General features: G+C 37.5%; 1 protein-coding gene across 7 annotated transcripts in view; it reads right to left on the reverse strand.

Moving 5' to 3' along the window:
- WDFY3 (WD repeat and FYVE domain containing 3) overlaps positions 1-16,469 on the reverse strand; it is a 279,964-nt gene that overhangs the window by 74,550 nt on the left and 188,945 nt on the right. For 6 of the 7 annotated variants that reach the window (XM_081250859.1, XM_081250861.1, XM_081250860.1 and 3 more), the window contains 6 exons: positions 13,978-14,098; positions 13,548-13,765; positions 9,102-9,337; positions 7,565-7,699; positions 5,148-5,327; positions 3,476-3,709 (listed from right to left, as the gene is read on the reverse strand). In XM_081250859.1, the coding sequence (XP_081106985.1) occupies positions 3,476-3,709; positions 5,148-5,327; positions 7,565-7,699; positions 9,102-9,337; positions 13,548-13,765; positions 13,978-14,098 (1,124 nt within the window). The remainder of the gene's footprint in view (positions 1-3,475; positions 3,710-5,147; positions 5,328-7,564; positions 7,700-9,101; positions 9,338-13,547; positions 13,766-13,977; positions 14,099-16,469) is intronic. The other variant, XM_081250857.1, reaches the window with a different exon arrangement.

Below are 16,469 nucleotides of genomic sequence, written 5' to 3' on the forward strand. Positions count from 1 at the left end.
TTTAATTTCTCAAAATAGTTTTGCTGGGTGATTTATATATATATAACTCTCAAAACAATCATGCAGGGGAGATAGTATATAATATCATTCTCTAGAGGATGAATTTAGCTCAGTGAGATTAAAATGTTTACATAATAAACCACAGGGCCAGAATTCAAACCAGGTCCTTCTATGACACCACACTGCTTCCCTTGTATTTGGCCTGACTCACACTCAAGCCAGTCTATATGAATGGGAAGCTTTTATTTTTATAGACTGCTAATAAAGATAACTTCCCACATTCTTTTATAGATACAATCAAGTAAGTAGACACTCTTACGATGACATCCCAACAATCATAAGACTGAAAATGGCCTGGCTTGAGCATATCAGCCCGAAAATCAGTTGGTTCAAACACCTTCCTTCACGTAGGTAAATGGTAGATATATAGGATAGTTCTTTTGTTGACTTTCTTCAGAGATAGACTTCATAATTGTAACATTCAGAATGATATGCTTGTAATTTATTATTTTACACCATGGGAAGACATGGAATGCAACAGCATTTCCACTAAATATTTTTTGTATGTGTATTCTGTGTTTGTGTATTAGATTTGAAAAATCAAAGCACTGATTTTTAAAAGCAAATTTATCTCTCTCTTATTAGATGGTATCATATCTTCCTGTTTGGGAACTTCCAGGCATGTATTTATAGTTAAATAATTCAAAAAAAAACCTTAAAGAACACACCAAGGCACTGAGCTAACTTTGTGAGAGACAAAAGGACACATGAAAGTTGGTCCCTAACTTTAAAGAGTTGATAATCTATTAGGGAAATTCAATCTTGACACTCCCTGGTTATTCCTAAAATACCACCACCCCTGACTCCCTCATGCAATCAGATACAATTCCACTTCAGGGCAAATTAGTGTCCACAATAATGAGAACGTTATCTCAAGGTTAATACATGTCATATCAAACTTTCCTTACTGAAAAATACAGAAAACCAAAATAAAAGACAATTATACAATTTACCCATTGCTAGTTAATTAGCTATTAGGATTCCTACAAGACTGTTATTACTGAATACATACACTCACTCCATTTCCTCTACATATGTGTATTTTATTTTTTGGCTAAGTTATGCTTTCTCACACACATATTCTTAACTTTATCCTGTTATTTTCTGAAAACCATTTTATTTTGCATAGAATGCTTCAAATTCTTACCCCATGCACTAAAATACTAGCCATCTCTCTTCTTAAAGTTTCCAAAGAGGACAAGCTCCACCACGTAGGCTTTTAAATTCTACCAGATGAATTCTTGATGAAATCAATTATTTTTCTGCCAATACTGAACACTGTGGTCCTGGTTAACATGCTTTGCATAGGACTTCCCTGGTGGCGCAGTGGTTAAGAATCCGCCTGCCGATGCAGGGGACACAGGTCCGAGCCCTGGTCCGGGAAGATCCCACATGCCGTGGAGCAGCTAAGCCTGTGCGCCACAACTACTGAGCCTGCGCTCTAGAGCCCGTGAGCCACAACTACTGAGCCTGAGTGCTACAACTAATGAAGCCCATGCGCCTAGAGCCCGTGCTCTGCAGCAAGAGAAGCCACCGCAACGAGAAGCCCGCTCACCACAACGAAGAGTAGCCCCCGCTCGCTGCAACTAGAGAAAGCCTGCGTGCAGCAACGAAGACCCAACACAGCCAAAAATATATAAATAAATAATAAATAAATTAAAAAATGCTTTGAAATGCTTAGCATGACTGGTACCTAAATTACACTGATTTCTTTTAATTGACCAAACTGAGATATTTTCACATGAATAAGATAAAACATTTGCTGGGATTTTTAGGTTTCAAATAAAAAGTTAACTGTTTTTGCCACTAGAGGGAGCATAGAAAGTGCAGGTTCAGTTGTCAAACTGCTGAGGGTGGCATGTGGGAAGCTCCTCACAGAGAGAAGCAGTTAGTCTTTTACACTGATTGCATCTTTCATAAAACATTATTTTCAGAGCTCTGGCATGTACTGCTTGACCCTATTTATATGAATTGGCCAAAAGACTGAATGTATAGGCAACTAATTATATTTTAGATCCCCTTTAATGATCTTTTATTTTTTATTATTATTATTATTTTTTGCGGTACGCGGGCCTCACTGTTGTGGCCTCTACCATTGCGGAGCACAGGCTCCAGACGCGCAGGCTCAGCGGCCATGGCTCACGGGCCCAGCCGCTCCGCGGCACGTGGGATCTTCCCGGACCGGGGCACGAACCGGTGTCCCCTGCATCGGCAGCCGGACTCTCAACCACTGCGCCACCAGGGAAGCCCCATTTTTTCTTGAGATTTTTCTAGGTGAACATTTGGTTTTCAGGGATGGTCAATTTCTAGAGCCAGCAGTGTGACCACTTTAGGGTTTGTTTTCTGATGCATCAGCTAGTTCTTATCACTTATCAGGAGAATTAGCAAGTGCAATGGTCTAAATGTTTGTGTCCCCCCCGCAAAATTCATAAATTAAGCCCTAAGCCTCAGTGTGATGATATTAGAGAGGTGGAGCTTTCTGGAGGTAAATAGGTTTAGATGAGGTCATGGGGAGTCCACATGAGGGGATTCATGCCCTTATAAGAAGAGGAATAACCACCTGAGCTCTTTCTCTGCCATGTGAGAGCAAGGCAGCCATCTGCAAGCCAGGAAGAGGGCCCTCATCACAACCTGACCAAGCTGGCATCCTGACGTCAGACTTCTCAGTCTCCAGAACTGTGAGAAATGACTGTCTGCTACTGAAGCCACCCAGTCTATGGTATTTTGTTATAGGAGCCTGAGCTCAGATACCAAGCAACCTACAAGTTTGCTGCCTTGGGGAAAATTCAGTAAGTGCATATTGAGCACCTATTATGTGCAATGCACCACGCCTTAAGCCCCACAGGACACTAAAAGCAATAATACCAGAAGTGATAAATAAGAGGGACTGAAGTAGGGAGTTATAAGCTAAGGAGACAATGCTACTGTAAAATGACTAGGGAAGGAGCTGGAACACTAAGGTCCATGGGCCAAATTCAGCCTATAGTTGTTACTGTACATAAAGTTGTACTGGAACACGGCCACACTCACTCGTTGATGTATTGTCTGTGGCTGCTTTCTCATTGCAATGGCAGAGTGTAGTAGTTGTGAGAGACTGTATAGCCCACAAAGCTGAAAATATTTACTATTTGGCCCTTTACAGAAAAAGTTAGTCAATTCCTGGTCTATCCAGGGGAAGGGTGATAAAGGACTAAATTAAGGACATGTCAAGAGGAAAAGAAAGAAGAGAAACAAATCGATAGGGTGTATATTAGCACATTTGTGATAAAAAATTCCCATAGCCCATATGTTCTGACTTTACAACCCAAAAGAATTAGAAATCTGAAAGGTATGTGGCATAAAACTTGCTTGGTTATTAACGCTCTCATTATAAAAACAATTTGAAAGAGATGTAAATGCATTTCTTTGTCTTTACCTCCAACAAAAGATCAATTAGTGGAGTCTGCTTGCTGGCAGGGGTAAGACAGAGGTTGTCTATTATTAAGACCCGCATGAAGTCAAAAACGAACTTTTTAGCTGGGTGATTGGTCAGGTATGTCTTGACGCCCACGTTGCAGTACTCTGATTGGCTTCTGTTCATCCCTGTGTCTGCTGCAAAGGCTTTAAACTCTTCCGCTGGAGATCCAACTTCATCATCAAGATCAGTCACCTAATAAAATCAAGTGGAAATATATCCTAGTCACATTTGATTTCATTTGATATTTTTACTTCCACCAAATTGTAGAAGCAACAGTATTTTTGTTCAGTGTTTACCTCCTATTAAGCTATTCAGTGCATTGCATCGTTCACTTTGCTTTACTTATTTTCTCTTTTCAGGGTGGTAATCAGGCACCATATGTCAGGATTACTCAACACATGCTCTTTCTAATATTAAACTACTCACTGGCCACTAACCATATAACTGCTTTATGTTGAATTTTATCTCTTTTGTGGATAACTGAGCTTGAAATAAATGAAATAATAAAATGAGAACGACTATATTTGCTTATTTAAAACATACCTACTGAGAAGTCAGGTGTTATAGACCTTCAGATAAAGATCTGGCATAATGATTGCACCCAAGGGCTGACCCATTTTTGTAGGTAAAAAACAAAACAAAACAAAACCCAAATAAGTAAATAATACAAAACAACAACAAAACTAGTACCAAGTTTGAGCCAACAGAAAAAGAAAGAAGGATTAGAAGACAGATTACAAGATGCCAACAAGGAAAAAACATCGAAATATTACTATAATCCTTTTTTTACCAAAAATGTGGATTCTAAAATTATAAACAAGCCATGGTGTTAAGGTCACGTGGTATACTTGCCTTTCTCCTAAAAACTGCCATAATTTTAGAACGAGTATTTCACCATTATACATGAAGAAAAATTAGTATGAAGAAGATACCCTATTCTAGGCTCTCAAGTAAGTGGTAGAAGACAAAACATCATGAAATTCTGAAGTTCAATGGAAGAAAAACTGTCTTTTGGGTTCGTTTGGGACAAAAGAAGTATTTATACTACATATGATTACAGTCTAATAACTTTCTCTTAAGTTAATGTAAAATATGAAAAATAACCGTTGAACAAAATAGAAAAAGTTGAATAGAAAGGACAAACATACATGTCATTTCTTATAAAGACAATCAATCCTGTAATTAATTTGTAAAGACATGTCATTTCTTATAAAGACAATCAATCCTGTTATTAATTTGTAAAGACTAAATACAGGAGATGCCTAATTCCTGAGATAAATGAAGTGGAAATAAATTCGGTCTGACTAGAGTTCTGTAACCTGATTTCACAACTATACAGCTATCATTAAATATAAGAAGAAATGGATCAACAACTACACGAAGAGGGAATTCACTAATGAGGGACTTACAAGGATATGGTAAATGAAAACAGGAAGTAGAATCCACTGTTATTTCAGGGGAAAGCAGAAGGAGCATGGGGGGAGCCAGATACCAGAAAATGATGTAGGAGATGAAGCAGAAAGTTATGAAACTGTAACTTGGTGAGAAGCTTAAAAGATTGGCCAAAAAAATCTGCTAACCATTGGAGCAGACTAATTCCAGTTTTGATATTTTCCTCCCCCTTTCCTACCATCTCTGAGTAAGGGCGAATGTTGAAGGGGAAGACCGTGGCTGCTAATGCACACAGGAAGTCAGGGCTCATCCACATGGAGGCCAGGTCTGGGACGTTGTGATACAAGTATCTAAAGAACTGCATCAGGGTCACAGGATATTCCCGGAGCCAAGATCCCTCTTCTTCTGACTGCCAAGGCTGTCATGGGGACAAGAGAGGAAATAACATGTTAGAAAAACTGACACTACTAAAAGTTACTCACTACTCTTCTAAAACCGGATAAATTGATGGTCCAGAACTCTTGTAAACCACACACAGAAGCAAACACACAGGCCGACAAATCTAGAAATAAGCTAAAACAAAGGTGATACCCCTAGAAACTGACAGGATGTTTTTCTATTCATTTGAGTACTCACAGCTCAGTAACTGGGGTCAATGGTTTTGATTATTCATCGTTATCAACATGAGTATGGCTGGAGCCAGTAGTGGCTCTACTCCTTCCCATCAAAGTTGCCCCATCCTCCATCACACCAGAGAGTTAGGATTAAGATAAAAATGGGGAAGTTACTTGACCTTTCTGAGCCTCCTACTGTCATATAAAAAATGAGAACAGTGCTCTTAACCATTATGCAACTGTGATATTGTGATTCATAATATGAAATATATATTTAGTCTTTGTCCCATTTCAGGCACAGAGATCCTAAAACCCTTGGCATTTCCTAAGTGATAAAAGAGCCATAAATGTGTCTTTTTTTGTTAATCATAACAAGCCGCTTTCCACCACACTTGAGTTTATGTTGATGGGCTGTCTTGCCAGGGGAACCAACCATGGATGGCACTAGAGGGCTTGAAGTTAACTGAACCTGTTCCCACAGCCTCCAGGGACGAAGAGGGGCTGGAGACCAGGTTCAATCACCAGTGACCAATGATTTAATTAATCATGCCTGTGTAATGAAGGTGCCATAAAAATAAAAAACACGGGGTTCAGAAAGCTTCTGGACTGATGAACACGTGGAGGTGCTGGGAGAGTAGCAGGACAGAGAGGGCGTTGAAGCTCCGTGTCCCTTCCCACCTTGCCCTATGCACCTCTTTCATCTGGGTGTTCCTGAGATACGTCCTTTTATAATAAACTGGTAATCTAGGAGGTAAAGTGTTTTCCTCAGTCACGGGAACCTGCAATTTATAACTGGTGAGTCAGAAACATAGGTAACAACCTGGACTTGTGACTGGCATTTGAAGTGGGGCAGGGTTGGTGCAGGAGAGGGGTATCTTGTGAGACTGAGCCCTTAACCTGTGGTACCCAATGCTACCTCCCAGTAGATAGTGTCAGACCTGAATTGAACTGTCGAACACCCAGCTAGTGTGGTGAAACCTTCCACATACTTGGTGACCAGAAGTGTCAAACGTAAAGTAGCGTTGTAGTAGAATACTGAATAAAGTAGACACATAGGAGTTGTTTTTCCTTAAAAGCCTTACAACAATAACAGTGATGATGATGATGATGATAAAAGAGTAACAAAAAAAGAATACATTTCAACAATGCTTATCTTCTGATACTTGCCCAGAGAGTAGCTTCTTTTTCAGCTTAGATTTTTATAATTGTTTATGAATAAAAACCAAAACAAGAACCCCAAAGCATTCTAAATTAACACAGTTAATAGTAACATTCTTTTCTTAGATGGCATAAGAATAATTTTGACTAAAATCAGATTTATCAGGTACTTGTAATCCAAAGAGTCTAGTTAATAATTCCTCTTACAATGTGGTCCTAAATCGTGTAAACAAATTAAATCATTATTCACGGTATTCCTGTAAGAAAGGTAGGAACATACATTTTGACATTTACTCTTTCAATTTTTCATATCTAAGTTAGAAATAATTAGAATAGAAAACATAAAAACAAATACAAAATAAAACTTGCACTGATAACATTTTAAATCTCTAAATGAGAGTGATTTTAAAAGTTCAAACAACATATTGCAATGACATACAGTACAATATATATTCGTTATATACACTTATACATTGAAATATGTATTTTATAGCGCTAACAGCATCAGTTAACACTTACGAAGTGCTTACTCTACACCAGGCACTCTTGTAAGTGCTTTGTGTATATACTAACTCATACATCCTCACAACAGTCCTAAGAGATAAATTCTATTATCACCAGCATTTTATACATAAGGAAACTGACGCACATGCGGTTAGTATGTCTGAAATACCAGAGTTGGGATTTTGAACCCAGCTCCCGAGCTCAGGATCTTAACAACTGCATGGTCTTTCCTTACACTAAAGATAACAAAACACAGAGGCTGAGGTTCCAAAGACCACGTAGTAAATAAAGAGTTATGACAGCAAAGGATTCTTCAATTTTAAAAAATATCACAGGCAGGAGGAACTACCGACAGGTATCAGTATCTCAGGGAACTTACTGAATTCAGCATGCTGCGGAGCATCCCCAATAATAAAAAAGCAGCTTCTGTGCATACGTTATGGATAGAAGAGACCACAGTTCCACTGGAGGCAGGCACTCCAAAGATAAATGTCCAGATGGAATCTAAATCAAACTGCAGAGGTGAAAGTGAATAAAGATTAGCCATTGCCAATTTTTTTCAGTAGAGACCCTCAAAAGTTCTAATATTCTAAAAGTTCCTTGAAATTAGTTTTTTCCAAAGTGAGCAATGACAAAGAGATAGAGACCTAGCACTCCTCCCTCCTATATTTTAAAACTCACTTTTACATTTACAAGACAAAGTGAATATTATGTATCATCCTGTCTTAAGTATCTATGTTAAAAACATCATTTTCTTTTTTTTTCCTAAGGAAAACAAACAAAAATAAAACACTTGCTAATTAGCTAGGCAATGAAATTAAAGAACTGATGGTTTTAAGCAGGATCTTTTTAAAAAGCACATTGAACTTACTCTTTCCCCCACTCTCAGCAATGTTCTAATTCACTTTTAGGTTACATACAGATGAAGGTTTGATGAAATAAAAATCAGTTTGAGGAGATTTATTCATAGTAGTTTTATGTAACACTTTATGACTATGGTGTCATGCTTATTTTGAAAATTACATAACCAACCAAACTGCTAAGCATGAATCTGTGCTGTGACTTAATGTAAGGGTACAGACTCAGCGTTTTCATTTAAAAGGTTTTGTCAATGACTAGAGTTGATGTGAATAGCATTTTGGCATTATTATGGAAGTATAACTGAGTTTAAAACTAAATTCCTATGTCTTTGCAGTGCCACAAACATGAACTACATAGAGAGATATCCATGATAGTCTCAGATTAGAAATTAGGTAAAGCCTAACTGTTTTCCTAACGTGGACATTATCTATCATTAAGAACTTAAAAACATTTTTCTAATCAGACTTGTACTAAGAATCCTTTCATACCCACCCAATTTATGGTATGTACACTACTCCATTTTTTTTTTTTCCCAGTACACGGGCCTCTCACTGTTGTGGCCTCTCCCATTGCGGAGCACAGGCTCCGGACACGCAGGCTCAGCGGCCATGGCTCACGGGCCCAGCTGCTCCGCGGCATGTGGGATCTTCCCGGACCTGGGCACGAACCCGTGTCCCCTGCATTGGCAGGCGGACTCCCAACCACTGCGACACCAGGGAAGCCCACTACTCCATTTTTAATTCTACAGAAATTATATTTCTAGATAAAATCATGTTACTCAAAAGAATTCTTTTGATCACCATTAAAATATCATCCAAAGTCTCCACGCATATATAATCATATAGAGTAACCATAAAGAGAAAAAGGCCAAATAGGTACAAAGGACTTCTTTTTGGGAAAATTTTCTATGGTACTTTCCGATTTTTATGTTCCAAATCAAATCCCAAACATGAGAAAGGGATGGAACCAGTTGATTTTAGTGTGATTAACCCATCACCCTGCGGTGACTTTCTGACAAATGTAATTACACTTAGACCCTACTAGATAATTCCTACCTGGCAACCCTGCTTACATCGGCTGCTGATGACAGGCACACTGACCTGCAGGTTCTCAGGCAGCTCACTAACTGGCTGCTGCAGAAACAATGCCATGAGGAGAAAATAGAGGGCAGGGACATTAGTGTGTTTAGGAAGGAATGACTGAAGAACTGGAAAACCAGGAAAATGACAAGCATCCCGGTTAATCTCCCTGACAGTCGATCTCCCACCAGCACTCCTGCCCACGTTGAATCCTAAGAGAAGAGGAAACAATGATGAGGACAAAATTAATAATCGATTACCATGCTACATTAACACAGAAAGGAGTAGTTCAGCATATATGACATTTCCATCCAGAACATTCACATTAATATAAGTAATTAACTACTCAACTGTTGAATTAATCCTTCAGTCAAAAGTTTTACTTTACTATCTCTTGACTTTGGTAAGCCTGTCTATTAGGATATAGGTCTCAAAACATAGCTGAGGCAGTCAGATACTAGAGGTAGTATAAATTCTACTCATTAAAAGAATGACCTCCAAAAAGCTCTAACATTTCCATAAGAAGAAAGTAATACTCAAAACAGCCAGAATTTAGGATGCTACAAAAAAAAGGTAACTTAAAAATGCACCAAAATATAGTTAATATATTTCATTTGTCCTAAAATCATGATAAACTAATTACCTTAAATGATCTATGAATCAAGAGACAAGACAAAATGAATATGCAAAATAATCTTTCCTCACAACAGGATCTGTAACTCTGCTGGAAAGCTGTCTGGCAGTGGGACAGCAAGTCTGAACCCACGGTCACTGTGATTATCTGAACATCCAAAGTCCATTCTAGAACCACAGCTCTACCAGGAGTTGATCACTGCTTATTAATGTGGCTTACAGCACCAGCCTTTCTATCAATCCTGTTTCCTCTGTTATATAACTAACTTTGGGAAACAACTCAAACATCTAATTCCTTTTTTTTTTTTTTTTTGCGGTACGCGGGCCTCTCACTGCTGTGGCCTCTCCCGTTGCGGAGCACAGGCTCCGGACGCGCAGGCTCAGCGGCCATGGCTCACGGGCCCAGCCGCTCTGCGGCATGTGGGGTCTTCCCGGACCGGGGAACGAACCCGTGTCCCCTGCATCGGCAGGCGGACTCTCAACCACTGCGCCACCAGGGAAGCCCTCAAACATCTAGTTCTTTTGCCACCCCAAACCTAGTACAGTGCTCAGTACAGAAGAAATGTTGGCTAGAGATTCAATGGAAAACTTCTGCAAACAGCAAGATGAAAGACTGACTTTTACTCTGAAACAATTTTTATTTCAAATGAATATTCACATTTTTTTTCCAAGTTCTTTTTTCTAAGATGAAGTAAGCACATACTTGTTACTACTTAAAATAATGAAAGAGAAATTTGTATCTAGGTGGCTTTTTAAATAGTTCATCCAAATCAATTGCTCAGTGTGATATGAATTAATCTTCTAAAGCGTGCTCTTCTAATTAACAAAAAATTGGACAGCAAATTACCAACCTCTTTCATGTATCATCTCATTTCTTAGACAATGGGCATGTAAGAAACTGCTATTATCCTTTTTATAATGTAGAAAATATGCGATTTGTTCAAAGTCATAAAGTTAATGAGTGGTGGCACCAGGACTTGGAGCCTGTAAAGCTATACTGTCTCCGCTGGCTTTCTCAGTGACATTGTCACATTTCTGAAAAACTGGCTGCATTAGGATGCTGGGTGATTTCTGTTTGTAATAAATTCTAAATGAAATCATGAATATAAAAAAGTCTGGGGCTTCCCTGGTGGCGCAGTGGTTGAGAGTCCGCCTGCCGATGCAGGGGACACGGGTTCGTGCCCTGGTCCGGGAAGATCCCACATACCTCGGAGCGGCTGGGCCTGTAAGCCATGGCCCCTGAGCTTGTGCGTCCGGAGCCTGTGCTCCGCAACAGGAGAGGCCACAACAGTGAGAGGCCCGCATACTGCAAAAAAAAAAAAAAAAAAAAAAAAAAAAAAAAAAAAAAAGTCTGAGCCTTAAGAAATCAAAAAACATAAAGTGGTATTTTATACATTAAGTAGGAAAAGAAATTTTGATCAAATTATATGTCCTAAATGAAAACCAATACTAGCATTTATTTTCCTTTCCAAATTTTCACACTCTATTTCCACCCCATAATTGATCTTAAGGAATATCTAATATGTTATTAGCAATTAAGCATTAATTTAGATTCAAGTTACAGCTACATGGAAGGTATTTTTTTTTTTTTTTTTTTTTTTGCGGTACGCGGGCCTCTCACTGTTGTGGCCTCTCCCGTCGCGAAGCACAGGCTCCGGACGCGCAGGCTCAGCAGCCATGGCTCACAGGCCCAGCCGCTCCGCGGCATGTGGGATCCTCCCAGACCGGGGCACGAACCCATGTCCCCTGCATCGGCAGGCGGACTCTCAACCACTGCGCCACCAGGGAAGCCCGAAGGTATTTTTATAAAGAAAAATCTGACAAAAAACTAAGAAATATGAATAAAACATTCAAAAACTTTAGGTTGTTCATCAGATCAAAGAGAAACAGAATCAAATGAGATGATATATCTATATATATGTAGATACAGATATACATCCGTATATATACACAAGTATGTATGTATCAGATAGATATTCAGGAAAAATTATATTAAATTGAATCAAATTTAAATTAAACTTAAATACCTAGATTTCTCTCTTAGAACTAAAGCAGCACATGCAATGTACAAGCAGGTATCAATGAAGCACAAATAAATTCTAAGACGTGAAGTCAGGTAGGTCAGATAAATTAAAAGCACCTTTTCCTGATATTACCGAGTGATGTAGGACAGAAAAAAGGACAGAACTGACCGTCAGAAGACAGATACACAGACATATTACTGTCTGACGCAGGAACCTTATGTATTTAACAGTATTATTTTCCTAATTAGAGAGATTAATTCTTAATGTATACTCATTAGGTTTATTTCCTATAATATATAACTTATATACCATAAAATACATACACCCGTGTCTGGAATCCTGAAGGCAAGTGAGATGACATATGTTAAATAATTTTGCAAACTGCGAAGTCCTCCGTGAAACTCAGGTGTTATTTTGGCCTTCAGTGAGAAGCGGTGCTGTCAATTAGCATTTAAAACTCTTACATTCTCCGAACTCACACTGAATTGTGCCTTTCACTGTTTATTCTTAGTAGCTACTAGCTACTATTAAGGTCAAAAAGCTAAATTTCTTGCTACGAAACTGTTTATGACACTTGTTGGCTATATCTTTCTCCCAGAGTCAATGCAAAACAGCAATCTATTTTTCAGATCATAAAAGTCTCTATAATGATAATAATTTTAAATGCATATTTTAAAGCAGACAATTTTCTTGAGAAATCATTTCACAGTGAATTTCTTTCTTCATCACAAAGTTCCTTGAGACGTTTTTCACATGTGAAATAACAATAAAATAATCCTATGGTGTAAGCTCTATCTTCCTACCATTTGCTTTAACATTTGACAAAGTAGTGCAGGTTGCACCTAGGTATTGATACTTGAACATTTTTTTTAACAGATAAATTACATATTAAATTCTGATCCCTAATTTTTCCACCTGACAGGGTAAATAGTTATTCTTAATGCTTATTGCAGAATACAATTATATGATTTTAAACTGTAATGTTATAAAGACAAATATATTTTTTAAATACTTTAAGAACTGAATGACTATAATTTTCAATAAAAACATTATCTTAAATATATATTTTCCAAAATAAGATCATTAATATGAACAGAAAATATATACCAGTTCAAATAAATCTAACATAGGAAACTGTAATTTTCTAATATTGTTTAAATGCTCAGTTCCGTGTTGAAAACAGCATAGAACCAGTGAGCAGAGAATAAGGAGTTTTGGCTGAAACTTCAATGAGCTTAAATCTTTGTGTGGCAATATAACTATTAAAAGCATGGGTTTTGGATTGAGTGACCTGGATTCAGATTTTGACACTTCTTACCTGACAAGTGACTTCACCCCTATGCCTTGACTTTCTCATCTGTAAAATGGGTATTTATATATCATAGTGTTACTGTGAAAATGAAATAAGTTATTGTGAAACTGAAAAGTGTTTGTAACTGGTACAGAATTAACGCTCAAAATATTATTATTAATTCAGTTCTGATAATTTGCAAATTATTTATAGATCAGAAAGGGGACTATACAACAAAAAGAAATCATAAGAAATTTACTTGAGTTTTCACATCTTAATATCCTGTTTCTGACTTCAGTTTGATTTGCAATTAAAAAAGCCAAATTTGAAACTTTTTATGCTTTTAACTCTATCATTAATTAAAATTCATGACTCAATGGTTGTTAGACAAACTGAAGAGTATAAGCTTACATAAGATTTAAAAACAAAACACAACAGCTTATTTCAAAGCAGCCGACTGTAAAAGTCCCATACCTAATACAGTCCCGATCTTATTGGTTAAGACGGAATCTGTCTGTTCCAGCCACCCTCCACCACTGAGTCCTTCCTTGAACTTGATGAGAATAGACTGATTACTCAGTAGGACGACAAGAATCCTCATGGCTGCCGTAACTGTGGTGGAATGCAAGTGTTCTTCCATAAACATCATAATCCAGTCAAAACCCAGCGTCCTGACCAGCTCTTCGCAAGCTCTATTCAAAGATAGATGGATTAAACAAAACAAACGTTAATTTAAAGGATTATGATTTCAAATAAAAAAAAAAGACTAGTTTCATTCTTGAGATACGATAAATTTCAGGGTTTAAAAAAATCTACTAAAATTCAGCGGCAAATCTTTCTTTTGTCTACCATGAATTAACTAGTAGTAGCAACTATTACCATCAATGCTCAAAAGATTACTTACTGCAAATTAATGCTTGTCTTTTCTTTAGATGTGTAAACCAGTTTTAGTAAGATATCTAGAAGTCTGTTCCTCAAAAGTATAAGGTTGGCAGACACAAGACCTCCAAACTCTTCTTCAGTTCCTACAATGAAAATAAATACATTAAATTGCCCTAGCTGATAAACTAGGATAAAATATCCAACACTGTTCTAGGAAATCTCACTGAAACACATCTGTCAGAAAACATTTTCTCTAGGAGTACTTTCCACTCAAGTGAACAAGAAAAAGGGTCCAACATTTCTCTTTAGAATCCTGAAAACTGTTCATTTACTTAAGACATTATCTAAACAAGTGATAATAAAGACTGTGAACCCTTTTTTATATTAATATTCCCTTCTCCTACCAACAGGGGTAAAGTAATCAAACGAGGATCACACGAACAAAAATAACAATGCAAACCCTTGATTTCTAGTCTTTTTGAAGGACTTAAATGGTTAAAATTTCCAGATTTAAAAATGAAAAGAGGAAGCATAAATTATTCAATAATTATAATACATAAAGTAAAGTGAGAAATAAATAGCAAAGACAAGAGGAAAAGGCACACAAATGCACAGGAGAACTTGGGGAAGAAAGGAAGGAAGACAGAAAGCTTACGGTTCTCAATGGACAGTACCGGAAGCACAAGGGACTGGGATCAATGGCCTAGTGTTGCAGGCCCAGCTCTGCCACTAAGAGCTCGGGGTTAGTAAGTCACAGTCCACATGCTTTCTTTCCTTTATTCTATAATTGAAGCTCAGGCTAAAGTTTAATGACCATGGCTATATGCTTTTACTTGTTTGGGCAAGGGACTATTTTTACTTTTAAATAATATCTTTTAAAATGCTAACTTAGTGCCTTAATCATTGGGAAGGGTGCTTTAAGCTTACCAAGGGGAACTCAAGATTCCCTCCCGGCTAACAGGCAAAGCCCTGGTAATTTACAAATTGCCTTGTTGACAAATGGAATGGACAACCTAAATTGACAAACGAATTACTTCCTTTCAATAAAATGACAATCCACATAGAAACTAAGAATTCTCCTTAGTTTTTATGCCTATTTTTTTCACTGACAGTTATGTCCCGCTAATTTTCAAATACAGTTTAAAACAATTAACTCTGAAAGAAATTTCCAGGTTAACTTCTTTCCATTCGAAGTGATGCTTTACTCCACATTGCACTGTCCTTTCATGCAATTTATTTTATTTTGCATTAATTATTATATCACTGTTCAGCATTATTCAAGCCATTTTTTTGGCAGGTGTATCCTGAATACTATGTAAGCTACATGAAAGAAAAAACTATGGTTTTAATTTTTTGGAACATCCTGTTATACTTAAGACAGTCCAGTCCACACAATTAAACAATCAAGGTCATATATTAACAAGAACAGCAATATGCTTCTGACTTTCTCTATTCTTTCAAATGGCAATAAATTGATGAGGGGAAGACTACTCTAATCAACTTGGCAGATCAAGAGAAAATTTTCAGAACTTATACATCCCTGCTACTCTGCTCTTGTCAAAAAAAGTTTACAACACTAGTTGTAGTTATTGAATTCAATGGCCAGCAAGAAATATGGAGACTGGAGAAATATTTTTCCCATATCTTTTTTTTTATACTTGAAATAAACATGTTATACAGTTCCAAAGATTTTAAAGACTTTCCTTTTTTTTTTGGCCGCATGGCATGGCATGTAGGATCTTAGTTCCCTGACTGGGGATCGAACTCGATCCCCCTGCAGTGGAAGTGTGGAGTCTTAACCACTGGACTGCTAGGGAAGTCCCAGGACTTCCCTTTTTAATTCCTATTTACTTGGCTTATATTAATTCAGAACTTAGAAATAATCTTTGTATATGGTAGAATAGTGCGGTGGTTAAAAGCTTAGAATGCTGGTTTGGACTACCTGAGTTCAAATGCAGTGGTATGATCTCAGGTAAGTTTCTCTTAAACTTTCTGGGCCTCAGTGTCCTCACTTTTTGTAAAACTGTGATAACAACAGGACCAATTTCATAGGACTGTTATAAGATTATATAGAGCACTTAACAGTGCCTGGCAAATATTAAGCACTAAATAAGTGTTATCCATTGATTTGATCTATATGCTTCTCACCCACTGCTAATTTGCTTCACCAAAGAAATATCAACATTCTTCCAAATGGTAGGAAGTAAGTGGTTACTGGCCTTATATTCTGCTCTATGATTTGTAGAAGTCAGCCTTCTCAAATCTCTCAGTTTCACCTTTGAAAAACATAATTACACCACTTTCTCTTCTTATTCATGAAGCACCAGAGAGGCTGTGCTCTGACGGATACAGCCAACGTGGAAGAGAACTCCCAGATGGATAGGGTCGTAAGAGTTTTAAAGGAAATCATTTATGTGACATAATTTGGGAATAATGTAACAGGATAATAATGTAAATAATGCTGAACAAATATAAAATATTGTGAGTTTAATTACAGGTTAATCTAAAGGTCCT

This window comes from Mesoplodon bidens, assembly GCF_964165515.1.
Source record: "Mesoplodon bidens genome assembly, chromosome: 1".
Classification (NCBI taxonomy): Eukaryota; Metazoa; Chordata; class Mammalia; order Artiodactyla; family Ziphiidae; genus Mesoplodon; species Mesoplodon bidens.